General features: G+C 40.2%; 1 protein-coding gene across 1 annotated transcript in view; it reads left to right on the forward strand.

Moving 5' to 3' along the window:
- Positions 1–22,621, forward strand: part of alk (ALK receptor tyrosine kinase) — a 362,245-nt gene that overhangs the window by 307,514 nt on the left and 32,110 nt on the right. Inside the window, exons 14-19 of the mRNA XM_061697428.1 lie at positions 8,044–8,154; positions 8,383–8,524; positions 11,896–12,063; positions 15,470–15,568; positions 20,069–20,224; positions 21,209–21,322. Coding sequence (XP_061553412.1) covers positions 8,044–8,154; positions 8,383–8,524; positions 11,896–12,063; positions 15,470–15,568; positions 20,069–20,224; positions 21,209–21,322 — 790 coding nt within the window. The remainder of the gene's footprint in view (positions 1–8,043; positions 8,155–8,382; positions 8,525–11,895; positions 12,064–15,469; positions 15,569–20,068; positions 20,225–21,208; positions 21,323–22,621) is intronic.

Consider the following 22,621-nt stretch of genomic DNA (forward strand, 5'->3'; position numbering starts at 1 on the left):
TATCACAACAAAGGGTTTGAATACTTATGGCTGTGTGATATTTGAGTTTTTCTTTTTTAATAAATCAGCAAGACGTTCCACCATTACGGTTTTTTTTCTGTCAACATGGGGTGCTGTGTGTGCATTAATGAGGAAAAAATGAACTTAAATGATTTTAACAAATGGCTGCAATATAATATATAAAGAGTGAAAAATTTAAGGGGGTCTGAAAAATTTCCGTACCCACTGTGTGTGTGTATATATATATATATATATATATATATATACATATAATATATATATATATATATATATATATATATATATATAAGGGCTGTCAAAGTTAAAGCATTAACTCATGATTAATCACAAACAATTGTTGCATTAATCATATATTATTTTAAAGATATAATCTGTGATTTCCGGCGCCCCCTAATGTTCGAATTCAGCATTATAACAAAACCTTCATCGCTTCGATATGACGAAGGCTAAAATTCTTGTCCAGCCTCCTCCTTCACGCTTTGTCCTTTCTCTATGGCTCAGTTGACTTGCGCACTGTCCATTTATGGACCTGCCTGTTTGTACTGTAGGTAAAATACTTCATTTCCATGACATAATTTGAGAGCGCAACCAAATGATCCAGTGTGGGGATGTGTAGGATAGTCACTAAATATGACCAAAAAATTATGTTTCAGAAGCTGATAGGCTTAATCAGCATTCTGTCATCTACTCTTGCAGTGGCTTTGGTAAAAATGTTCAACAAAAATAGTTGTGAATTATAGCTTTAACTGCAGATGGATATTAGAAATGTGGTGTAGGTTGCTATAAAGTCGGTGATTATGTCAATGCTTATTGCCACTGTAAAGATAAGTGAGGAGACTCCGACTGGTGTTCTCGGCAGCAAATTTTGCTTAAAAAGTCACCCAGATTTGACTTTCGGGAAAAAACAAAAAACATATAGTGCAGCGCTGAAAGCTTTTTTCGTCGATGTAGTTTAAAATATCATCTCAAAGCAAAATGTGGTTTTATGTGTGGTATATTTGGCGCCTGGGATTAATTGCGATTCATCGGTTTAAAAAAATATATAGATTGACAACCATATTATATATGTATATATACACAAACACAGTGGTGCCTTGAGATACGAGTGACCCGACTTCTGGGTTTTTCGAGATCCGAGCCGTCATTCAGCAGAATTTGTGCTTTGACTCACGAGTGCAAACTTGAAATACGAGCATTTTATGGTAGCAGTAAACTCAATTCAGCTCACTTCACAATAAGCGGCACTTTAACAAATGGTGAACATTTCATTAAAAAAGCTGTTTAATGCAACACCCAGTTGAAGTTTATCCATCCATCCATTTTCTGAGCCGCTTCTCCTCACTAGGGTCGTGGGCGTGCTGGAGCGTACTGGTTGCCAGCCAATCGCAGGGCACATACAACCAAACAACCATTCGTACTCACATGCACACCTACGGGCAATTTAGAGTCTCCAATTCATGCATGTTTTTGGGATGTGGGAAGAAACCGGAGTGCCCGGAGAAAAACCAAGCAGGCACGGGGAGAACATGCAAACTCCACACAGGCGGGGCCGGGGATTGAACCCGGGTCCTCAGAACTGTGAGGCTGACGCTCTAACCAGTCGTCCACCGTGCCGCCAGTTGAAGTTTATGGTCAAGCTAAACACAAAATAAACAGAATTACACATTGCGTATGTAAAACAACTACAGCTTCCCCTTAGGAAAGTCCACTAACTAACAAAAAATACCCAGATGAATGGAAAATGCCATTGACATGCTAACAGTTAGCATTGACAGTTGCGGTTAAGAAATGGATATATGAACACATATGGTGGAACAACACATAGAAACAAATATGATAACACTACTCACAGGCATATATTCTTCATCCTTGACACAAAAAAAGACTAATATTATAGCAATTTATTGAGTGGTAGAACCACAGAAGAAGTCTATTCTTCATTTGGCTGCATCACCGTACTATACAAGAGTTCCTACTGGTGGCCAGGGCGGGCACACCAGAAGGTGCAGTACACTGATGGATGAAACATTCGATCATCAGGCACAAACTGTTTAGTGCCTTACATTCTATTTAATTATTGCATTATTCTGTGTTTTTATAAAGTAAAACTATACTACTTATTAAAAAAAAAACAAAATTTTATTCTCGGTGGGGACAGGGAGGCTGGAAAGGATTAATGGCATTTTCGTTCATTTCAATGTGGAAAGATGCATTGAAATGACAGCATTTTGAGTTAAGAGCATGGACACAGAATAAATAAAATTTGTATCTCAAGGCACCACTGTACATATATACACACTCATAAAAAAATGTTGGTCAAAAGAGAATACTCATTTTAGGGCCACAAAACGGATATTTAAAAAAGCAACCTAGCTCACAATGATCCCCTGCTGTCTCTCCTCAGCTTACTTTTTTGTTGTTTTGTCAGAGGTGGTTGTCATCCGTGATGCTCTGGAGCTGTTTGCTGGCAGCCTCGCTGTACGCTTACACAACACTCAGATTAAAAACCTCCCAATCCCTCTAGTTATCAATGAAACCATCCATCATTTCCAATATAAACATTCTGAAATGTAGGCCAGCCTCTAGACTGAAAATTCCTCATATTAACAAAGTAAGATGGTTTGTGGGACGTTATTCATCCTGGGTATTAACAAATCTACACAAATGTATTCTACATACACACATAGAGTCCTTGCAATTTACTCTACACAAATGCTTTGTTGTTTTTTGTTTTTTTTTGTGAACTCAAGAACAAACCAGCAGAAAGATGGTGGCAAGAAAAGTAATTGGATCGTTCTGTATTTGGATAGCAAGTCATGTTTGACATAAGGCTGTTAAGCGTTTGTTGAAATAAAAATATAGATTAAATAATTGGCCCACAGTCACTTGCAATGTAAATTGGTATTGCCGGAATACAGCTATAATGTTGGCTTGTAACTCGATCTTGCTCAATTTTATACTGATGTAATTGCAGATAGCTGTAATAACAAATCAGCACGTACCCGTATAGTTGAGTTAATTAAAGGCATGACTGCAAGGTTTTCAACAATTTCAGCCACATTAGTTATCACCTTGTATGATCCCATATCTGCAGTTGTATCTGTATACTTCTGAACCTCACTGAGGGAACTTTAAGTTCTTTTAATGTGCGTTTGTTTGAACTGTATGTACTACTTTATGACTGGTAATGAGAGCGATAACAAAACCCTCTTCCTGTGCACATACTGAAGATCATCTCCTAAAAATGGTTGTACATTTCTTCACAAGCACGACACAAATAGAACCATTTTGATTTTTTCCTGTATATCTAATCATAATTTCAATCTCAGAGAAGTCCCTCTCGATGATTATTTCCTGCAATGCTGCATAGAGATTGCCTTAATATGGATTTTTCCATCAAAAGACTCAATTATATGCTGATATTAGCTTAAGATAAAGTATTGAATCAATGTTTGTAAGCGGAGATGCCTGCACAGGTTGTCCTTATCCACTCACGATACATTATTTTATGGAGAAACTGTTTCAGTGCTATTAATGTATGCAGCTTGTCCACTAAAATTGTGTGACCCATGATACTAGCCACATGCATCCAACCTTCATTAGTTAACCAGAAAAAGGGACTCCAGAATCAAGGAACTGCATTTTTGCCTGTTGGTGTCTGTCATTACTGACATTGTGCGCCACTGTACACAGTCAATACTCAATGTTCATACCACATGCAGTACACATAATATGTTTTACAAAACGATACACAGATGGGGACACAAAACAGTACACAGTAAAGTATATCAAGTCCTATGGAGTTATAGACAATAACAATACGCAATGTGTTAATTCCATACACAGTACAGTATATGTAACATTGTTTACTGACGTTCACAACAAAAGCTCAACGACTAACCTTTTTCTGAATGAGATATCGGAGCCACTCACAATATTTAATTAGTATACCCATTTATTGCCTCGGGATTGGCTGATGACCAGTCATGTGTGTAAGTATACAAATACTGTATGTCAGCTGGGAGCATAGTTTCCAGCTCACACACGCACACACAGACACGCACACACACTCCTCCCCCAACCCTAATCAGGACTAGCAGTATAGAAAATGACTGGATATTCATTTACATATCAACGAGCATTAAGTCTTCCCAGCATCCACGCTCCAATGTCATACATTCCCTCGAGAACTTCATGATATTCTTTACGATTTCTCTTAAAACATGGAACTACTGTCAGCCCACAAGTGTGTACACTTCTCTTTTCAGAGTCAGCCTAAGAAAGTGTGAGTAAATGTGCTCACAGGTCTACAATAAAAAGTGCACTGAATCAGTGTCAAATCTAGGATCTGAATGAGATTTTTAAGCACGTAGTACCTTGCATTTAGTACATGAATACAACTGCTCTACTTTGGGCAAAAGAAGTTTGGAATTGCAAACATTTTAGGAAATTGAAGTGTGGAATGTTGTCCTCGCAAATATATTCAGCTTTTTCATCTCAGAAAAATGTCAATTTCATGAGGTATACGTAACAATGTCAACAGACTTCATTTTCATACACTTGTATTTTGATGGACCATTTAACCACTCATAGGGTAGTCAACAAAAAATAGTACTTTTATTTACGATACTATACCAGCGGTGTGAAACTCATTTTTGTCACGGGCCACATTGTCGTTATGGTTTCCCTCGGAGGGCGGTTATGACTGTGAAACCATGTAAATGTTGTCTCATCATATTACACATGCACAGCAAATTCATGGGTATATAGTTTTGAAATCAGACGTCCAGGTAGTTTTTTGAACTATTGTTCAAATTATTGGAAAAAGGGGTTTGATCATTTCAAAAAATGCTTGCAATATGTCAATGGTTTTATTATTCCATGACAATTAGACATTTTGGCACAGATTTTAGCAAGAATCATGGACGTTTCATTATTTGCTTTCGCAGGCCACACACTAACTGTCACATACTAACTGAATACTCTGAATTGTCCATTGGCGTGAATGGAAGTGTCAAGGGAACTCCATTATACACACAAAAGTTTGGTTGTCTGTTGAGAGATTGTATCCACGTTGGACGGTTACTTCAGACAATTTTTCTTCTTTACCAAGCAAGAGAGCACTTCGGTACAAGCACTTGGAGAGAAGTCTGGAACAGTGAGTGTCCTGCTCTCTCTCTCCTGCTCTCTCTCATACATCTATTTTCTCACAGACACAGCTTTAAAAGTGAGATCACAACTGGCTTAGAGGGAGAAGGAGTGAAGGCTCTTCCACAACTTTTGATGGCATTTGTTTTGTACCCTGCCAAGTTTACCGCTACCTGTCAATCATTCTCAGTGAAGCCCCACCTTCTCCATGCACTCAGCCTCTCAGAGCTTGCAGCTCAGACAAATTCGAGAGGTAAAGTTAGCAATGAATGACTGTGTGAGTGCGCGTCCGAGTGTTTAGGTACATTTTAGAGTAGATAAGTAAAACTAGACCTTGTACTTTCAAGAAACGGGGCCTAACATGAATTACGTAAAATTCATGAATTCATTTTCCGTATCGCTTATCCTCACAAGGGTAGCGGGCATGCGGAAGCCTATCCCAGCTATCTTTGGGTGTGAGGCGGGGTACACCCTTAACTGGTCACCAGCCAGTCGCAGGGCACAAAGACACAAACAACCATTCACACTCGTTTTCACACCTACGGGCATTTTAGAGTCTTCAATCAACCAAGCACACATGTTTTTGGGATGTGGGAGGAAATCGGAATACCCGGAGAAAACCCACACAGGCACGGGGAGAACATGCAAACGCCACGCAGGCGAGGCTGGATTTGAACCCGGGTCCTCAGAACTGTCAGGCAGATGTCCAAACCAGTTTTCCACCGTGCGGCCTTACGTAAAATTGATGACCTAAAATTATGCACAAAAAAGTTCCATCTCTCGAAGGAGAAAATATTTTGTAAAAGGACATGATTTTTAATGAGGAGACTGGGATCTCTGTCGTTGTAATGGCAACTCCACATCACCGACAGTACATTATCCATGCATCTATTCTCTATACTGCTTGTTGTCATTGGAGTCACAGGTGAGCTGGAGCCTGGGTCAGAGGCGGGATATATTCTGGACTGGTTCATTAGCAGTCACCTACTTTAAAGCCAGGGTTATACTGTATGTAGTAGGGCTGGACAATAAGGTCCAAAACCAATATCTCAATATTTTTAGGCTATATCGTGATACATGATATGTAGCTAGATATTTTGATTTATTCTGTAAATGACTATATAAATCAACCCTTTGATTCATAAAATGACACCAATATAAAGCAGACACTACAGTTGGATTTTGAACATGAAAATGAAATATTCTCAGTTTTAAGCTGGTGCAAAAACACGCATGCACACAGGAGATTTTTGGAGAAGCAGGGGATTGTCCTGCTTATGGTGAGAGGCGCACCAGCAGAGAGTGAAAGAAGAAAACATTACGTGAGGATTTGTACTCAATAGTCGCAATATAGTCATTTTATCCATCTCACATGCAACAAACCACGATATATTGCGTATATTCGTTACGTCCCCCACCCCTTAAAACAGTGCTGATACAAACTTTGTTCCATACTCCAATGATCAAATGAACATTAGATCTTCTGATGCGAAAATATTTTTGGGGTTCTTTTTCGTTCAGCTTGAAGTTAAATAGTTGATATTTAGCACATGTGCAGTAGTCATCGAATGATTAATGAATGAAACAATAATACACATAGGGTGGCTGTGTGGAATGTCTTTAGTCATCCGAGTCGTAGAGCAAAGAAAACTTCAATGGATATAAAAGGTCCACACGCCCCTGTTCAAATGTCACACTTTTGTAATGTAAAACCTGAGACCAAGATAAATAATTTCAAAACTTTTTCCACCATTAATGTGACCTTCCATCCATTCATCCATTTTCTGAGCCGCTTATGCTCACTAGGGTCGCGGTTTAAATCTTTTTGAGAGCTTAGCTGAAATTGTAAACCCTCTTGTAACTCAGGATGTGGCTGTGTTAAGAATTAACCCATCACATTCAAACTCATGTTAAATGGGAGTCAGCACACACCTGCCACCATTTAAAGCCCCTCTGACTGACCCGGGAAAAAAAGTTCAGCATTTCTAGAAGGCTTTTCCTGCCTTTTTTTTTTTTTTTTTGTGGTTTTTGGTAACAATGGCTGCTTTTCATAATTCCATCCATCTGGTAAGGCCCCAGTTCTCGCTGAAGAAAACCAGCCCCAGAGCATGATGCTGCCACCACCATGCTTCACTGTAGGTACAGTGTTCTTTTGGTGAGGAGCAGCGTTGTCTTTGTCCCAAAAATACCTTAGAGTTATGGCCAAGAAGTTCAACGTTGGTACTGTATTTCAGTTGATTATTTTTACTTCCCTCTTGAAAAAATAAAAAAATAATATAATTGAGTTGTACAGGTTATAGGTCACATTAATGGTGGGGAAAGATTCGAAATAACTTACCTTGGTCTCATTTTTGTATATTACAAAAAGCTAGCTTTTGAACACGATTGTGTCAACATTTTATCCCCTATTTCTGTTTTGAGAGTCTTTATTTCTGGGAAAAGATTTTGATGGTAAATGTTTTGTGAAAAATACCTGTTTGAAATCTGTATCATCTTAATTGCAGAAAGGTTATTTGAAGAGAAGAGATGTACTGTAGATGCTTTTGGCCTGGCTTTGGTGTTTTAATGACCCTTTTCACGTGACTTTAATGATTTGACATCACAAATAGTCGAGGAGATACTGTCATGACAATGAGGCAAAAATAATAAGTGATTTACAGCTACTTAGAAACTGGATAAAAAGCTCTCTCCTTCAGGTCCGTCTCTCAAACGTGTCTCCAGGATATGTATGCACTTTGACATTGTTACTTTTGATTTTAATCAAAGGCTTATATAATTTATTGTCTTTGCCGTGAAAGTTCAATTACTAATCAGTCAACTAACACTAATAGAAGCCATCACTTGTTAGCGCTATTAATGTCTTCCTCCCCACAGTCCAACGCCTTGCTGAATAAGATCTGCTTAGAACAGACCGGCCCGATGCTGAATAAGAGTCAAGTGAAGGGTGGAGGTGGAGGAGGTGGTGGGGCTACATATGTTTTCAAGGTGAGAAGATAACTGAGGAATGATATCCCCAGGAACTTGCCGCTGTCACCTGGCATTTAGAAACAACACTTTTCTAGAGATTTTGCATACACATTTTCCATGGTTGCTTATTACTATTTTTATATTCTAGTAGTACAACATAGTTACACAGATCTTGGCAGTATGTTCACATGGCAACCACAATTAACACTGCCAACAATCACAAAATAATTACTAATAATTACCCAGGTGCAGAATGGGATTCACGTCCCCCTCATCATTGCTGGTGGGGGAGGGGGCCGAGGGTACAGAAGCCAATCAGAGAGCCAGCTGGAACAGATGGACTATGACGTCAACCAACCGGGTCGCAATGGGAAGTCAAGTGCTGCTGGTATGCTACACCCATCTTTATTCTGTTATGTGACTGTGCACACCAATAACCCACAAGCTTATGGTTGCTCAGTATTGAGCAAAATGTCTGCCTTTATAAATACAATGATGCTCAGTTTTATGTCAGAGAATTGAGAGAAATATTATTTAACAATGTTTTCATTGGTACAGTTGAAGATTTTAGTGATGTATTACCGCACTGCATCACTTTAAGGTTTGTATGCAGAGGTGGTCAGAGTAGCCAAATATTGTACTCAAGTAAGAGTACTGTTACTTGACAATAATAGGACTCAAAAGTAAAAAGTAGTCCTCCAAGAATTACTTCAGAGTAAAAAGCACACAGAACAAAACTACACAAGTACTAAATAAATGGTAACTTCAGATTTTTTTAAATGAAAAAGAGCATGAAAATCAATGAAATAAAAATACAATAAAAAGTGAATGTGCAAATTCTGATATTGCTGCGTGCATGTGTGTGCATGTGTGCAGTGTAAGAGGTATTATCACATAACCCAAGAGATGCACGTTTTACAATTACTTGGGATAAAATAGGGCTAATGTGGGCTAATATGCACAGCCAAAACGACAGCAAAACATCTCCAATTTACTGCAAGGTGTTTTCTTAAGTTAGAAGTGGGCTGAAATATCACGTTTGGGCAGACAGACAGTGCCAGACAAATACTAAAATAGATTAAAGCTGTTGTTTTTCTACGTACTCATACTTATGCCCGGGAAGCCCAATAGAAGATGTTGTGTGCGGTCATGTGACTTCCTTGTGTCGTTTGATTGGTTAACTAGACTTAAACGTCACTGGCGCTTTAATTTGATTGGAGCGAACAGCGCCCAATGCGGAAGTCAAAGTCGTAGTCTATACAGATAGGTCGCGCACAAAATAGTTGATAAATAAGCAATAATTGATCAATAAAAGTTGTGAGTGCCATTTAGAATATTGTAACCGCGTAAAAGTAACATTTCTTCTTAACATAAGTACTCAGGTAAACGTAAAAATGTATGCAGTATTAAAACTACTTTGACAAGTACAATATATCCAAAATGCTACTTGAGTAAATGTAACGAAGTAAATGTAGCGCGTTACTACCCACCTCTGATTGTATGAAAGATTTTGGTTACCTCATATCCAAATGTAGGCACAGTTCTCAGTATTTATAATACAGATATACACTCAAGTTTCTATAATATCATGTTAAATTCGTGCATTTATAGGCCTTACCAGGTACATGCAGGTAAAATAAAAAATGACTATTAATTAATGTGAGCAAACCCCAAGGTGTGTTTTGAAAAGGAAACCACACTATTTGGACAAAATAGGTTGTAAATATGGTTGTATACTAGAACACGTCAATCATTTTTTGTTTTTCAAATACTGTATTTTAAATGATAATTCTTTTGTCTCGTTGCAATTCGAAGGTAAGAGACGTGATGAAGTGGTAGTGATGCTAAATGAAATGCAGCGTTGCCTGACTTTAAGTCACTCAAACCAGTGAATAGAAATCACAGCAACCCTGCACAGAACGTTAATTAGAACTCGTGTACTTCAAGTAAACATAACCTGAGTCCTCACTCAAACGACTACACTACAGGTCCTCATGTATCTTGCTGCTCTCGTACTGTAATAGCTGAGGACCCCCACTGAACTCTTGTGGCATAAGTCTGTTGTTCACCGTAAGGAGAACATTTATGTGAGAGACGACTGATGGCAGCAATGAAACAAAACGGCTGTCTGGGAGGCTAGGTTATAGGGGTCCGCTGTGTATGTTGTATTTTAAATTTACAGTATTTAAGTGGTGGGGCAAAAAATATGTTTTTTTCAAGGCGTCCCAAATCCCTATCAGCACCCCTGCACATACAGGGCATATAAAAAGTCTACACACCTCTGTTCAAATGGCAGGTTTTTGTGGTATTGTAAAATTAATGTGACCGGCACGACTCGAGTATTTTTTTTTTATCTTTTTGAGAGGCGAAGTAAAAATAAACTGAAATAATATGGTTGCACAAGTATGAACACCCTCTTATAACTGGAATGTGGCTGTGTCAAGAATTAACCAGTCACATTCAAACTCATGTTAAATGGGAATCAGCATGCACCTGCCGCTGTTTAAAGTGCCTCTGATTGACCCTGAAAGGTTCAGCTGTTCTAATAGGCTGTTTTCGGACAATTTTTTTGTCTTACGGCAGAAGCCTGGAGATTTTGTGGTAACAATGGCTGCTATTTCCAACTTTTCATAATTCCATCCATCTTGTAAGGCCCCAGTTCCAGCTGAAGAAACAAAGCCGCAAACCATAATGCTGCCACCACCACTACCTGTTGGTATGGTGATCTTTGTTGATAAACAGTGTTATGTTTGCACCAAAGATACTGACATCTCCCAGACTCCTCTGGGAAAATGTGCTATGGTCCAATGAAACCAAGTTGTTTTTTTTTGGGGGGGGGGGGGGGGGGGGGTTAGGGGTCCATAATTCCACAAGGTATGTTTGGCACAAACAAAACACTGTTCATCACCCAAGAACACCAAGTATAATGCTTTGGGGTTTTTTTTCTTCAGGGGGCCTTAGAAAAGGTGGGAATTATGAACAGTTCCAAACACCAGTCAGTGTTCGCTTTCAGGCTAGTTGCCGACCTCTGGTGTAGTGGTTCACATGGCTGATGTTTAGGCAGCTTGGAAAGGGTCATTTCAAATGCAGATGCATATCCTATGGTTGTCAGAGCAAACTTTCAGTCTTCTGCTATAAGGGAAGAAAATGCTCGGTAAAACCTACTGGAACAACTGAGCTTTATTTGGAGTTAAGCAGAGGCACTGTACATGGCGTCAGGTGTGTGCTCACTCCCATTTAACATGAGTTTGAATGTTATTGGTTAATTACGAACAAAGCCACATCCTAGTTATAAGAGGGTGTTCATACTTGTGCAACCGCATTATTTCAGTTGTTTATTCTTACTTTACCTCTTTAGATTAAGAAAAAAATAATAATTGAGTTGTACAGCTTATTGGTCAAGGTAATGGTGGAATAAGTTGTTCTCATATTTTTAAATCACAAAAACCTGGCATTTGAGTCGCTAGTTTGTTGTTGAAACGTGGGCTAAATGCACATCATCATCATCATCACGCTGTCCCAGCTATCTTCGGGCGAGAGGCGGGGTACACCCTGAACTGGTCACCAGCCAATCGCAGTTGTTGGAATGTTTTAAAACTATTAAACCAATAATGGTATTCTCATACCACATTTATAATGCCACTGGGATACATTTTGACTCCATCTCGTTCTCTGTGTCCGTTACCGTCACACACACCAACGAAGATTCACGGTACATTACTTTCTCATACAGTATGTATATGGTGCATCTGGTGACAGGTGGTGGTGGAGGATGGAATGCCAGTGCTCCTGTCAGTCAGGGTGGCAGACCCCTGGTTCTGGGGGGACAGGGAGGACAAGCGTGTCAAAAGTTCTGGCAGACACGAGGCGGCTTTGGGGGCGGTGGAGGTGGCTGTATGGCTGGAGGCGGTGGTGGAGGCTACAGAGGTCAGTAAAAGAAACTTTTGTGTAACTATTATTACTATTATTAGTAGTAGTATTGTTGTATTACTGTATATAAGTTGTGAAAATGTCCATACACCTTAACGAAGAATCTCTGACAGCATCACTTCCTCTTTGAATGTACGTGAAGCTGGAGCAAACCATTTTGAAAAAAAGTGTTCAAGTTAAATAGCAGTTAATACATGCCTATCTTCCTCCAGTGAGAGTATCATTTCCTCCGTCAAGCGTAAGAGCACAACAAAGGCCATTCTTCATTGTCATCTACTACCCCTTTCTTGTCAGAGCACACACTGCTGAATGCAAAAATTATAGTTTGCATAAATGTGGACAGGCCAACGTCTACGGCCATATCAGGCAGACATTTGTTTTTTTTTCACTTTTGGTAATAGTTTACGCTGGCAGAGCGCTGCTGTCAATTGAATTCGATTGTATTATTATTTTGGATATGGAGTGATAGTCTGGAGTGTAGTGCAGGGGATGTCAACGAAGTTTGGCCCTGGGCCAAATCCTTTCCTGACAATTCAATTGTGAGCCGAAATTACATTGTTATCAGGCAAACCCTGCTGAAATAAAATATCTTTTATTATATTATTTCATGTACAAAAGTGTAATTTAATGAACTTTGCTACAGGCTGTTATTACTGTGTTACAGCAGCAGCATCTCACGTTGTTGTGAAACAGTTAAATAACCTGGCGATAATAAGGGAGCTGTCTTTAATCACTGTCTTTTAAGACTTAATGGTTGAAAAACTGCCATTTTAAATACAGTAATAAACACTTCTCTGAGCCTAATTAATGTATTCGTCATTTAAATGACATTTGAGCCTACTGTAATCTTTTGACTATGATTGATTTGTCCAGGAATCAGTATAAATCAATAAGAAATTTGTGACCGAAACCTTAGGTAGAAAAATGCCCGTAGGTTTCTTATTTGTTGAGACAAAAATGTGATGTTTAAATAGGCCATTTTCAGATGTTTCAATTGCGGCTTCCGCTCCAGCCATCTCATTCCTGACCACGCCGAGAACAAACAAATTGTCAGATTTACATCAAACTTCACATAAAACAAGAATAATAATAGTTCATCACGTTGAAATATCTGTCAGTTGTGTCGAAATCCTATGAATGTGGGATTTTGGACACCGAAATAAAAGAACATTTTGAACTTCGAAGGAAGTATAAAGAAGAGTGGAGAGAAAAGTATGTGTTCATCCTTCCTGCGTTTACACTGTAAATGCCAAGCCAAGTTGTCTCATCTGCAACGAGATTGCAGCCGGGACGGGGACTACGTGGAGCGGACAGGACGGTGACTGCTCGAAGCGGAGGACCACAGCGGCTGCCGGTGGTCAGCGGCGCTTTGTTATGCTTGGGGGAAGGGAAGCCGGCATGAGGGGCACGTGACTTTTCCTGCAATTCCTAATAGTTGTTTTCTTGTGACGCCATCACGTCACAATAGTTACGCGGCCAATCAGGTGCTTAAATACTGTAACAAGGAAGTGAAGTGAACGTTGTAGCAGCCTGGCCCTTTTTAAATCAAAGTAAATCATGTTTTATTGTTGTTATTATTATTGTAATCAAAGTCATTTGCCAGACCAGATATAATTGGCAGCAGGCCAATTATGGCTAGCGGGCCACTAGTTGCTGACCTCTGGTGTAGTGGTTCACATGGATGATGTTTAGGCATCTTGCGGAGGGTCATTTCAAATGCAAATACATATCCTATGGTTGTCTCAATCTAAATCCGGGTTGTACACCTCTCATCCGAAGTCAACTGCGACTCTCCGGTGTGTCTTGGGTTCTCAGCTAGCCGTGGGTCCTGTTGTGGGGGTCAGCACCTCCCGGTTTGGGCCCCCGTCCACCTCCAGTGGCACGGGGGTGGAGATAGGGTGACATAGGTGTGGGGCTGGTTACACCTGTCCCCCGGCATGCAAGAGTGGAACCTCTTACATAACACACTCAGCACATATCCACAACCAATACTGTATATATTCCTCACAGGGCACTTTTGGGCACATTCAGTCTCAGGGTTTCCATAGGGGCTGATGCAGGCTATAGCACAATGATGCTATTCTTTGGTCTAGCTGCTCATCTCCTCTGCCCTGCGCAATGATGAGGACACAAGGCGAGGAAGGCTTGGCCAGCCAATCCCCTATAGTTTTCCATGCACCAAATACATGTACATACATGCTTTGGACTGGAGGCTGGGTGATTCGGGTGCTTCTCATGCCCACCAGCATATCCAGTTTTATTGCACTACACCACACGGAGGGCCACACGTATATGCATGTATGATTGCCAGTCGGGGACCTTGTGACCATAGTAATAGCTCAGGTTAATTCCCTGGACTATCCTCTCATTTGCACTCTAAAGTCTCAACACTTATTTAGGAACTGCGTAGGCACTCCCACCACACACCTGCAGTGCTGCCTGGCTCACGACCCCTGACCTGTCCTATTTTCTATTTGTTGTTTTTCTTCCTCGCAGGATGTGGCACTGCCTTTCTTCCACATAAAATTGATGGAACCTACCTCCTATGTGATGTTATAGTAGTCATGTACATACTGTAAAGATGTTAATTAGTGGCAGCCCTGTTATTAGTGTGTCTGCCTCACATTCAGGGGACCTGGGTTTAAATCTCCATTGGAAGATCTCTGTGTGGAGTTTGCATGTTATCCCCGTGCTAGAACGTATTTATCTCCTCATTGTCAATTTTCCTCCCACATTCCGAAAACAGGCTTCTTAAGATAATTGAATATTGGTTGTCTATATCTGTGTCAGGATTTAGGTTGCAAGTTGGACCCAGATGCAGAGAGAAGCGAACAAAGGAACTCGGAGAACTAAATCCGGGATTGGCAGGGTTCCAACAAGGACCGGTCTGGCAGGGTAGTAGTCTGTGTTGTCAGTGAGGTGAGCACTGATTTGCAGGGAGCAAGGGCAGATGGCAGACTGGGGACAAAGAAGAAGAATTAGGTAGAGGTAACTCACAAGGTCTTCAGGAAGCAAAAAGATAGGCAAGGTGGCTAGGTTACGAACTTGACGTAGAGCGTTGATAGTCCGGCGACGAATCCCACAGTGTTTTAAGAGCAGTAAGGTGTAATTAGGATGACAAATACAGCTGCTAGACTCCAACACGTCAACCCTGCAAAGCACTCATGACACACACACACACACACACACACACGGGCTGGACTCAGGGAGCTGAAACAGCAGCCCTGACAATCTGCCCTGCAATGGACTGATGACCAGTCCAGGTTGTACCCCTCCTCCCGACAAAGGTCAGGAGGGATTAAACCAGCAACTCTAATGAGGACAAGCACGGTGGAAAATGGATGGATGGCTAGATGGATGTTAATTAGAATAGCAAGTTAATCAATGTTTATTGTGTTTCCAGGTGGTAACACCTCATTAAATGACAATCCTAAACACGACGGTGATGATGGCACGTCCCTCTTCGGTCCAGCTGCAGAGCCTTACCTCTATCCTCTGAAAGGTAATGTTAAAATGTGTCATTGCATTCAAAGCCCTATTTTTTCAAACACTATTAGGGCTTGTCCACTGCATAAACGGTTGTCAGAATAGCGAGAAAAGCAACGTTTGTAATTGTCCATTGTGAACTGTAGAGCAAGCTACTGTACGAGTCTTATTCAGCATCACAATTGTATTGTACAGTAAGTAATAATAATTAGTGTGTTTACTGTGCTGCTTATTTCTTCTTCAGGGCGCTAGACAATTTTTTTTTAACTAGGAGCACAGTGAGCCCTTACTTGAATTTCTAGAGGCGCAAGCCAAATATTGTAAATTACACTGTAAACCTTTTTTTCGCCATGTCCGTTTTCTTACAAAACGAGTCGGCGTCATGATCAGGATTTGTCTCCTCTGGCACACTTGGTTTATTGGGGGGAAAGTGAGCACTTGATAGTCCTCTTTGTCATTGTTCATTGTTTGCAGGAGTTATACGAAACCTGTAGATTCGCGCGATAACCCCTAGACCCGCCTCTTTTCACACATTAGCCAATCACAGTGGACTGGACAGTATGGCCTTAAAATAAAATCCCTTATTTCTGTTCCCAAAAATCCGAAATCCGAATTTAATTATTTTTTTTTTCTCCTTCAATAAAAATAAAAATAAAATGACGATAACATTATTCAAAGCTTGGAAAGGTGCCCTTTAAACGCACCACTTTATTCATTTCATAAAACATTTTAAATGTTCGACAATTTAAAATCAATAAATTATTCAGGCTCCATACAAATATACTCAAAACCCAGGTCCTCATGTTTAATTGCTTATCTACTCAAGAACTAAGGGAATGGAAATTAAAATTGGAGGCAAAATCAATAAAGTATTTAGGCGTAAACATAACTAAATTATATAGAAGTAATTATGAACAAAGTGACGAAGCTCTAAGGGAAGATTTGGGAAGATGGTTCACTTACCGACTGGGATTAAGTGGCAGGATATATGTGATAAAAATGAACATCATTGCCACCTCTATTGTACAGTGGGGCAAAAAAGTATTTAGTCAGCCACCAATTGTGTAAGTTCTCCTACTTAAAAATATGAGCGAGACCTGTGATTTTCATCATAGGTATACCTCACCTATGAGAGACAAAATGAGCAAAAAGAAAGTTCATCTCAATACGGCCACATTTCATCTTCAATGCCCTTGCTGATGGAAGGAGGTTTCCACTCAAATTCTCACGATACAAGGCCCCATTCATTCTTTCCTTTACACGGATCAGTCATCCTGGTCCCTTTGCAGAAAAACAGCCCCATAGCATGATGTTTCCACCCCCATGCTTCACAGTGTTCTTTGGATGCAGAAGGTGTTCTTTGGATGCAACTCAGCATTATTTCTCCTCTTAACGCGACAAGTTGAGTTTTTACCAAAAAGTTTAATTTTGGTTTCATCTGACCATATAACATTCTCCCAATCCTCTTCTGAATCATCCAAATGCTCTCTAGCAAACTTCAGACTGGGCCTGGACATGTACTGGCTTAAGGAGGGGGACACATCTGGTACTGCAGGATTTGAGTCCCTGGAGGCATAGTATGTTACTGATGGTAGCCTTTGGTACTTTGATCCCAGCTCTCTGCAGGTCATATGTCCCCTTGTGTGCTTCTGGGATTTTTGCTCACCGTTCTTGCGATCATTTTGGTGAGATCTTGCGTGGAGCCCCAGATCGAGGGAAGTTATCAGCGGTCTTTTATGTCTTCCATTTTCTAAGAATTGCTCTCACAGTTGATTGCTTCACACCAAGCTGCTTACCTATTGCAGATTCAGTCTTCTCAGCCTGTTGCAGATCTACAATTTTGTTTCTGGTGTCCTTTGAGAGCACTTTGGTCTCGGCCATGGTGTAGTTTGGAGTGTGACTGTTTGAGGTTGCGGACTAGCTCATTAAGGAGCCCTTGGTGCCCTTGGTGGGACAGCCCACAGTGTTATAGAATTGTACTGTATCATACTGAGCGCTGTGTCTAGTATTTTGGTTGCTTCAATTAGTTGCATGAGAGAGTCAAACTATTAAAAACAGTTCTCAGGATGACACAATGCAGTTGTATACAACTGCAAATTACAACCACAATGCTGTATAATAACTATTGTTAAATGAATACCCCTCTGACATTGTTTTTACCGTATTATTATTATCTCAGCTCATATATTGGATGTCATTATATTGTAAAAATGGTCATGCTGTGGCTGGCTGGTTTAGCATCACAATGCAAATACGATTTATTTTAAAAAGATGAGGGCAAAATAGTCCAGATTAATATCATTGTGGTGCAATACTACACGCTTCTGCAAACAGCCCATAATGAATCCATATTGGACCCATTTGTCATGTGCTGTAGCTGGCATCGAAAAGGACCTAAATAGGGTAGAGATTGCACTTTATAGCAACAGTTAGTAGCTATGTGTTGCTATGCAGGAACAGAGTGTGTATAGATATGGTACCGGCCAAATGCTCCCGCAGATTACTGCCTGCCGTGTCTTTAAACTCCTCGGCATCCCCATCGATATCGTCTTTGACCGAGCTCCTCAGTTCTCCTCCCTTGTCTGGAAGGATTTCTGTAAAGCGGTGGGCGCATCATCAGCGCAAATAGCAGACAAGAAGCTATCATCTCTCTTTTGTAGTGATTCTCAACCAGGGGTGCTGCAGAAAACTATCCAATTTCACTTTATTTCTCCGAAGATTAATGTTTATTAATTACAAATACTGTATGTCTTTGTTCGTTTATGCTAGAGACCTACTGTGCATGACAGGCAGTAGGCAGAGCAAGTAAATGTTCTTTCCTTAGATGGCAGAAGGTACACTTAACCTCTGTATCTATCAACTAAACCAGCCCAGACTATATACTGAATACATCTATTTGAGAGTAAATTGAGACAAGGTCATGATTTATAGTAGTGTTCATACTTTTTGTGACATTTGTGTTTGGTGGTGTGCCGTGAGATTTCCCTAATGTAAAATGGGTGCCTTGACCTCAGTCAAGGCTGGGAAACACCACGACCAGGCCTCTCCCCATATTTCAATGTCATTGCTATTCACGCAGCATAGTAAGGCAATTAAACAGTAAGTACCTCCGAACACATGTGGTATGTTGCAAGTTAAATAGAATAATGATAGCACATGCACATGATATATTATTGTTTTTGTATATTTTGTATTGATTACTGACTATGAAAACCTCAACTGGAAATTTAATGTACACTGTCAAATGTATATTTTGCTTCACAACACACAGAAAATCAGACCACACACATGCAGTCATGTAAGGAAAGTGAAGGTGCACAGAAATGGCATGGCACCCCTTGACCTAAAGTTCAGTGCTTTGCTCAAAAACATCTTGACATCCGTCAGGAAGCAGACAAGCATCTCTCTGACAACTAGTTGCTGTTGTTAATTTAATGACGTTTTACTTGTTGTAAAATGTTTGATTTAGTACTTTCATCTCAGCCTGAGTTTGTACGCCCTCGCTAGACCTGTGCCTCCCCCCCCCCAAAAAAAACTACTACAATATATAAATAGTGTACATGTTCATAGTAGGTATTTTGCCATCATCAAGGATTTTTTTTAACTGAATATGTTGTTTCAATGTAACATTGTAACACTTATACAAGTGTGAGCTCAATTTAGACACAAAGGCTTGACAAAGGCTAGTTGACTTCATGCATCCTGATTTCTTAAATGTGTAAAAAGACGGAAACCGCTGTATGATAAAAGTTCAAAACAATACATTGTGCAGCTGTAATCCTAATCCTTTATTGGATTAAACACAGTTGACGTTGTGATGCAAAATCTGTTCTTTTATTACAGATGTTGACTTTTGAAATTTTAAGGTACCACTGTTCTGTAGTTTTGATACAGTATGTAGCCTATCTAAGTGTCTTAATTTTTTTTCCCACCTCAACCCAAAAACATTAAGGTTATCTGACCCTTAAACTGTCGCTTTGTAATGAACCGTACAGTTTTAGTGCCAGACTGTGCATTTGGCTTCATTGGGGATTTACAATTAATCCATCTGTTAACACCACCACTATCACAATCAAAATTATGGAAACCCTCAGTACTATACAAAAACACAGTATAACAGCATGTAACTATGCCACATACATCATTTGGAGCAGTTCAGTTTATTTAACAACATGACAATAAATAAATTATAAGGCAGCTTTAAGACATACCAACCTATAAAAATGTTAAATATTCATTGACCTCAGCATTACTCACCAAAATATTTTGGCTGTAGCTACCCCACAGAGACAAAGCATTCAAATGTTAGAAGCACCCAGAATGTTTTTACTCCAATGACAAATAAGAACATGTTGTTCATAAGCATCGCTCTGACAGCGTCAATAAAAAAATGTTGTGTACTTAAAGAATTGGTCGGTAAGTGGAGTAGCAATATGTACATTGTAGACTGCACCCCTCTGTCCTTACACAAAACGATTCTCGTACACATTTCCTTTTCTCTGTGTTTGCCTAATAGCAATGGAGAGCGATGGAGAGGTGATTATCAGTCCAGTTCGGAACTGCAGTCACTGTGAGAGTGGCGAATGTCACGAAATGAAGAGCGACATTGTCTGCTACTGTGACGATGACCTCATCCTGGCGCCTGATGGCATGTCCTGCATCAACTCTACAGGTGTCATGCTTTCACACTTTCCACTGTGTCATCTGTCTTTTCCCTAAGGGCGTGTAGCCATAATAGACAGAATGTAATCTCGGTGTACCTTTAATGAACTGTGACTCTGTGAATAGAAAATGAATTAATCCACAAATGTAATTATGTTTTAGAGGCTCTGTACTATAGTGAATCTTTATCTCAGTAAATGTTTTAATTTCTTTATTATTCATTAAAAATTACACATACGCACTGGGAATAATCACACTGTACCTAATGATGTTTTGAGCAACTTTTGATCCACATGTTGAATCCCTTTTCAAGATTAGCAATTTATCTCTGTGCAACAGTGTGATAAAACCTCTTATCATGTTAAGGATTAAGGATAAAAGAGTCCCTCATGAAGTTAAAGCGGATTTGAACATTTTCTTCACGATCCTGAGCGCTTGCAAGTGGCTCCGTCTATTAAAACCATGTCAACCTTCACTAAAAATGAATTCTCATACGGGGTAAACTGTAACAAAGGGCTGTCGGCCACCCAAAGAGCCCGAATTGCCTCTTCAATTACGATTTGTTATCGCAGATGAATAATGAATTCATGGCTGTTGATCTGAAATGAATCAATATGGGAGTTGCCAGTATCATTACATTCAGTATAATAGCTGTATTTCCATCTAAATAATAACTTAACAAGCTAGAGTTTCACCTTGCCCTGATGATTTACAAATCTATTCTCTATAATGCCAAGCAGCAGATTATTGCATGTCACTCGCTCAGAAAAGGTCAGCTTCTCAATATGGTCCCTCTCAGCAGGCAGATGACAAGAGCAATGAGTTCGTCCCGACAAGACAACAAGGAATTGATATGCCGTGCAGCCGTTAATCTCCGTTGTGTCATCTCTTTCACATCATTAATTAAGTGGAGGATCAGAGAGGCGAAGGGAATGGTAATAGTTCTCTTGGGGAGGTAACAACTTGAACGCCGCTTTCTTCCCTTGTCATGCAGAGTTGTCCCTGCTGCCTCCACAGCCATCTCTCTCCCACCTGGCGCTGGGTCTGTCTGTCGGGACCTCTGCCCTCATCGCTGCCCTACTGCTGGCTGTGTCTGGAGTCATGATAAGTAAGTGTCGCATTGATGGTGTACGAGAGCAGCACAGCCCAAGTGAACCCATATTTGACAGTTTGCTAGGTTACCGAACAGCAAGTAAACCCGGTGCTTTTTCCCTGTGGTTTGGACTTAAAGTAGCTACACTGGAAAGCCCTGGCTTTGCTTATCATGTGGAGGAGGAGACATGATACGGGTGAAGCATGTGTGGCTATGCTATATTTTATTTTAAGGTAATATTTGTGTTAAAACTGCTAAACTCGTGTTTCTACCAGTTTCCATCAACCTAATACATCCATCCAAAAAGGCCTTTTCTCTACATTTAATTTTTTTAATTTGCTGATATATGGGAAGTTGGCACAGTGGAAGACTGGTTAGCACATCTGCCTCACAGTTCTGAGGACCCGGGTTCAAATCCAACCCCGCCTGTGTTGGCTTTGCCTGTTCTCCCTGTGCCTGCGTGAGTTTTCTCCGGGTACTCCGGTTTCCTCCCACATCCCAAAAACATGCATGCTAGGTTGAGTGAAGACTCTAAATTGCCCATAGGTGTGAATGGTTGTTTGTTTCTAAGTGGCCTGCGATAGACTGGCAACCAGTTCAGGGTGTACCCCGCCTCTCGCCCGAAGATAGCTGGGATAGGCTCCAGCACCCCCGCGACCCTAGTGAGGATAAAGCGGTCCAGAAAATGGATGGATGGATGAATGATGTGTTGGAAGTTTAGCGTGAGATTTTACCACAAATTTAAAACATTATATGGGAACACACTTCCTGTTAATTTGGGTGATCATACAGAATCATATACAAATATAGTCATGTAAATATGAACGTTTTTGTTTTGCATGGGCTTGATTGAGGGCTGCATGGTGCGGGGTAGGAATTCAGCATCATTTGCAATACATCATTGTCTTAACCATCATTATGCTGCAATAAATGTTCCCTGTTATTGTATAAGATAGCAAAATTGTAGTTTTTTTTCTCATTAAATTCCTGTACATTCCAAGGAAAGTTTCCAAAAGGAATTTTTTTATTGAACTCCAGTGTCTTTTTCAACAATAGTATTATGATAGACACAAACAACAAAATAGTTGTACAGTGTTCCCCACATATTTGCGATGTGCTACTCACGCATTCACCTATTCGTCCATTTATTTTGGGCTCAGACCAAAGCTATATGTCATACAAAGTATTGCTTTGGTCCTATCGTATGGCATCTTGGTGCCAATAAACTGTGTTGAAGTGTGGCGAGGATCTTCTTTTATACAGGCCAAAGCCCTGTCTGCATAATAGAAAAGTGTCATCTAATAGACCATTATA

Source organism: Phycodurus eques, chromosome 14 (genome assembly GCF_024500275.1).
Source record: "Phycodurus eques isolate BA_2022a chromosome 14, UOR_Pequ_1.1, whole genome shotgun sequence".
Taxonomy (NCBI): Eukaryota; Metazoa; Chordata; class Actinopteri; order Syngnathiformes; family Syngnathidae; genus Phycodurus; species Phycodurus eques.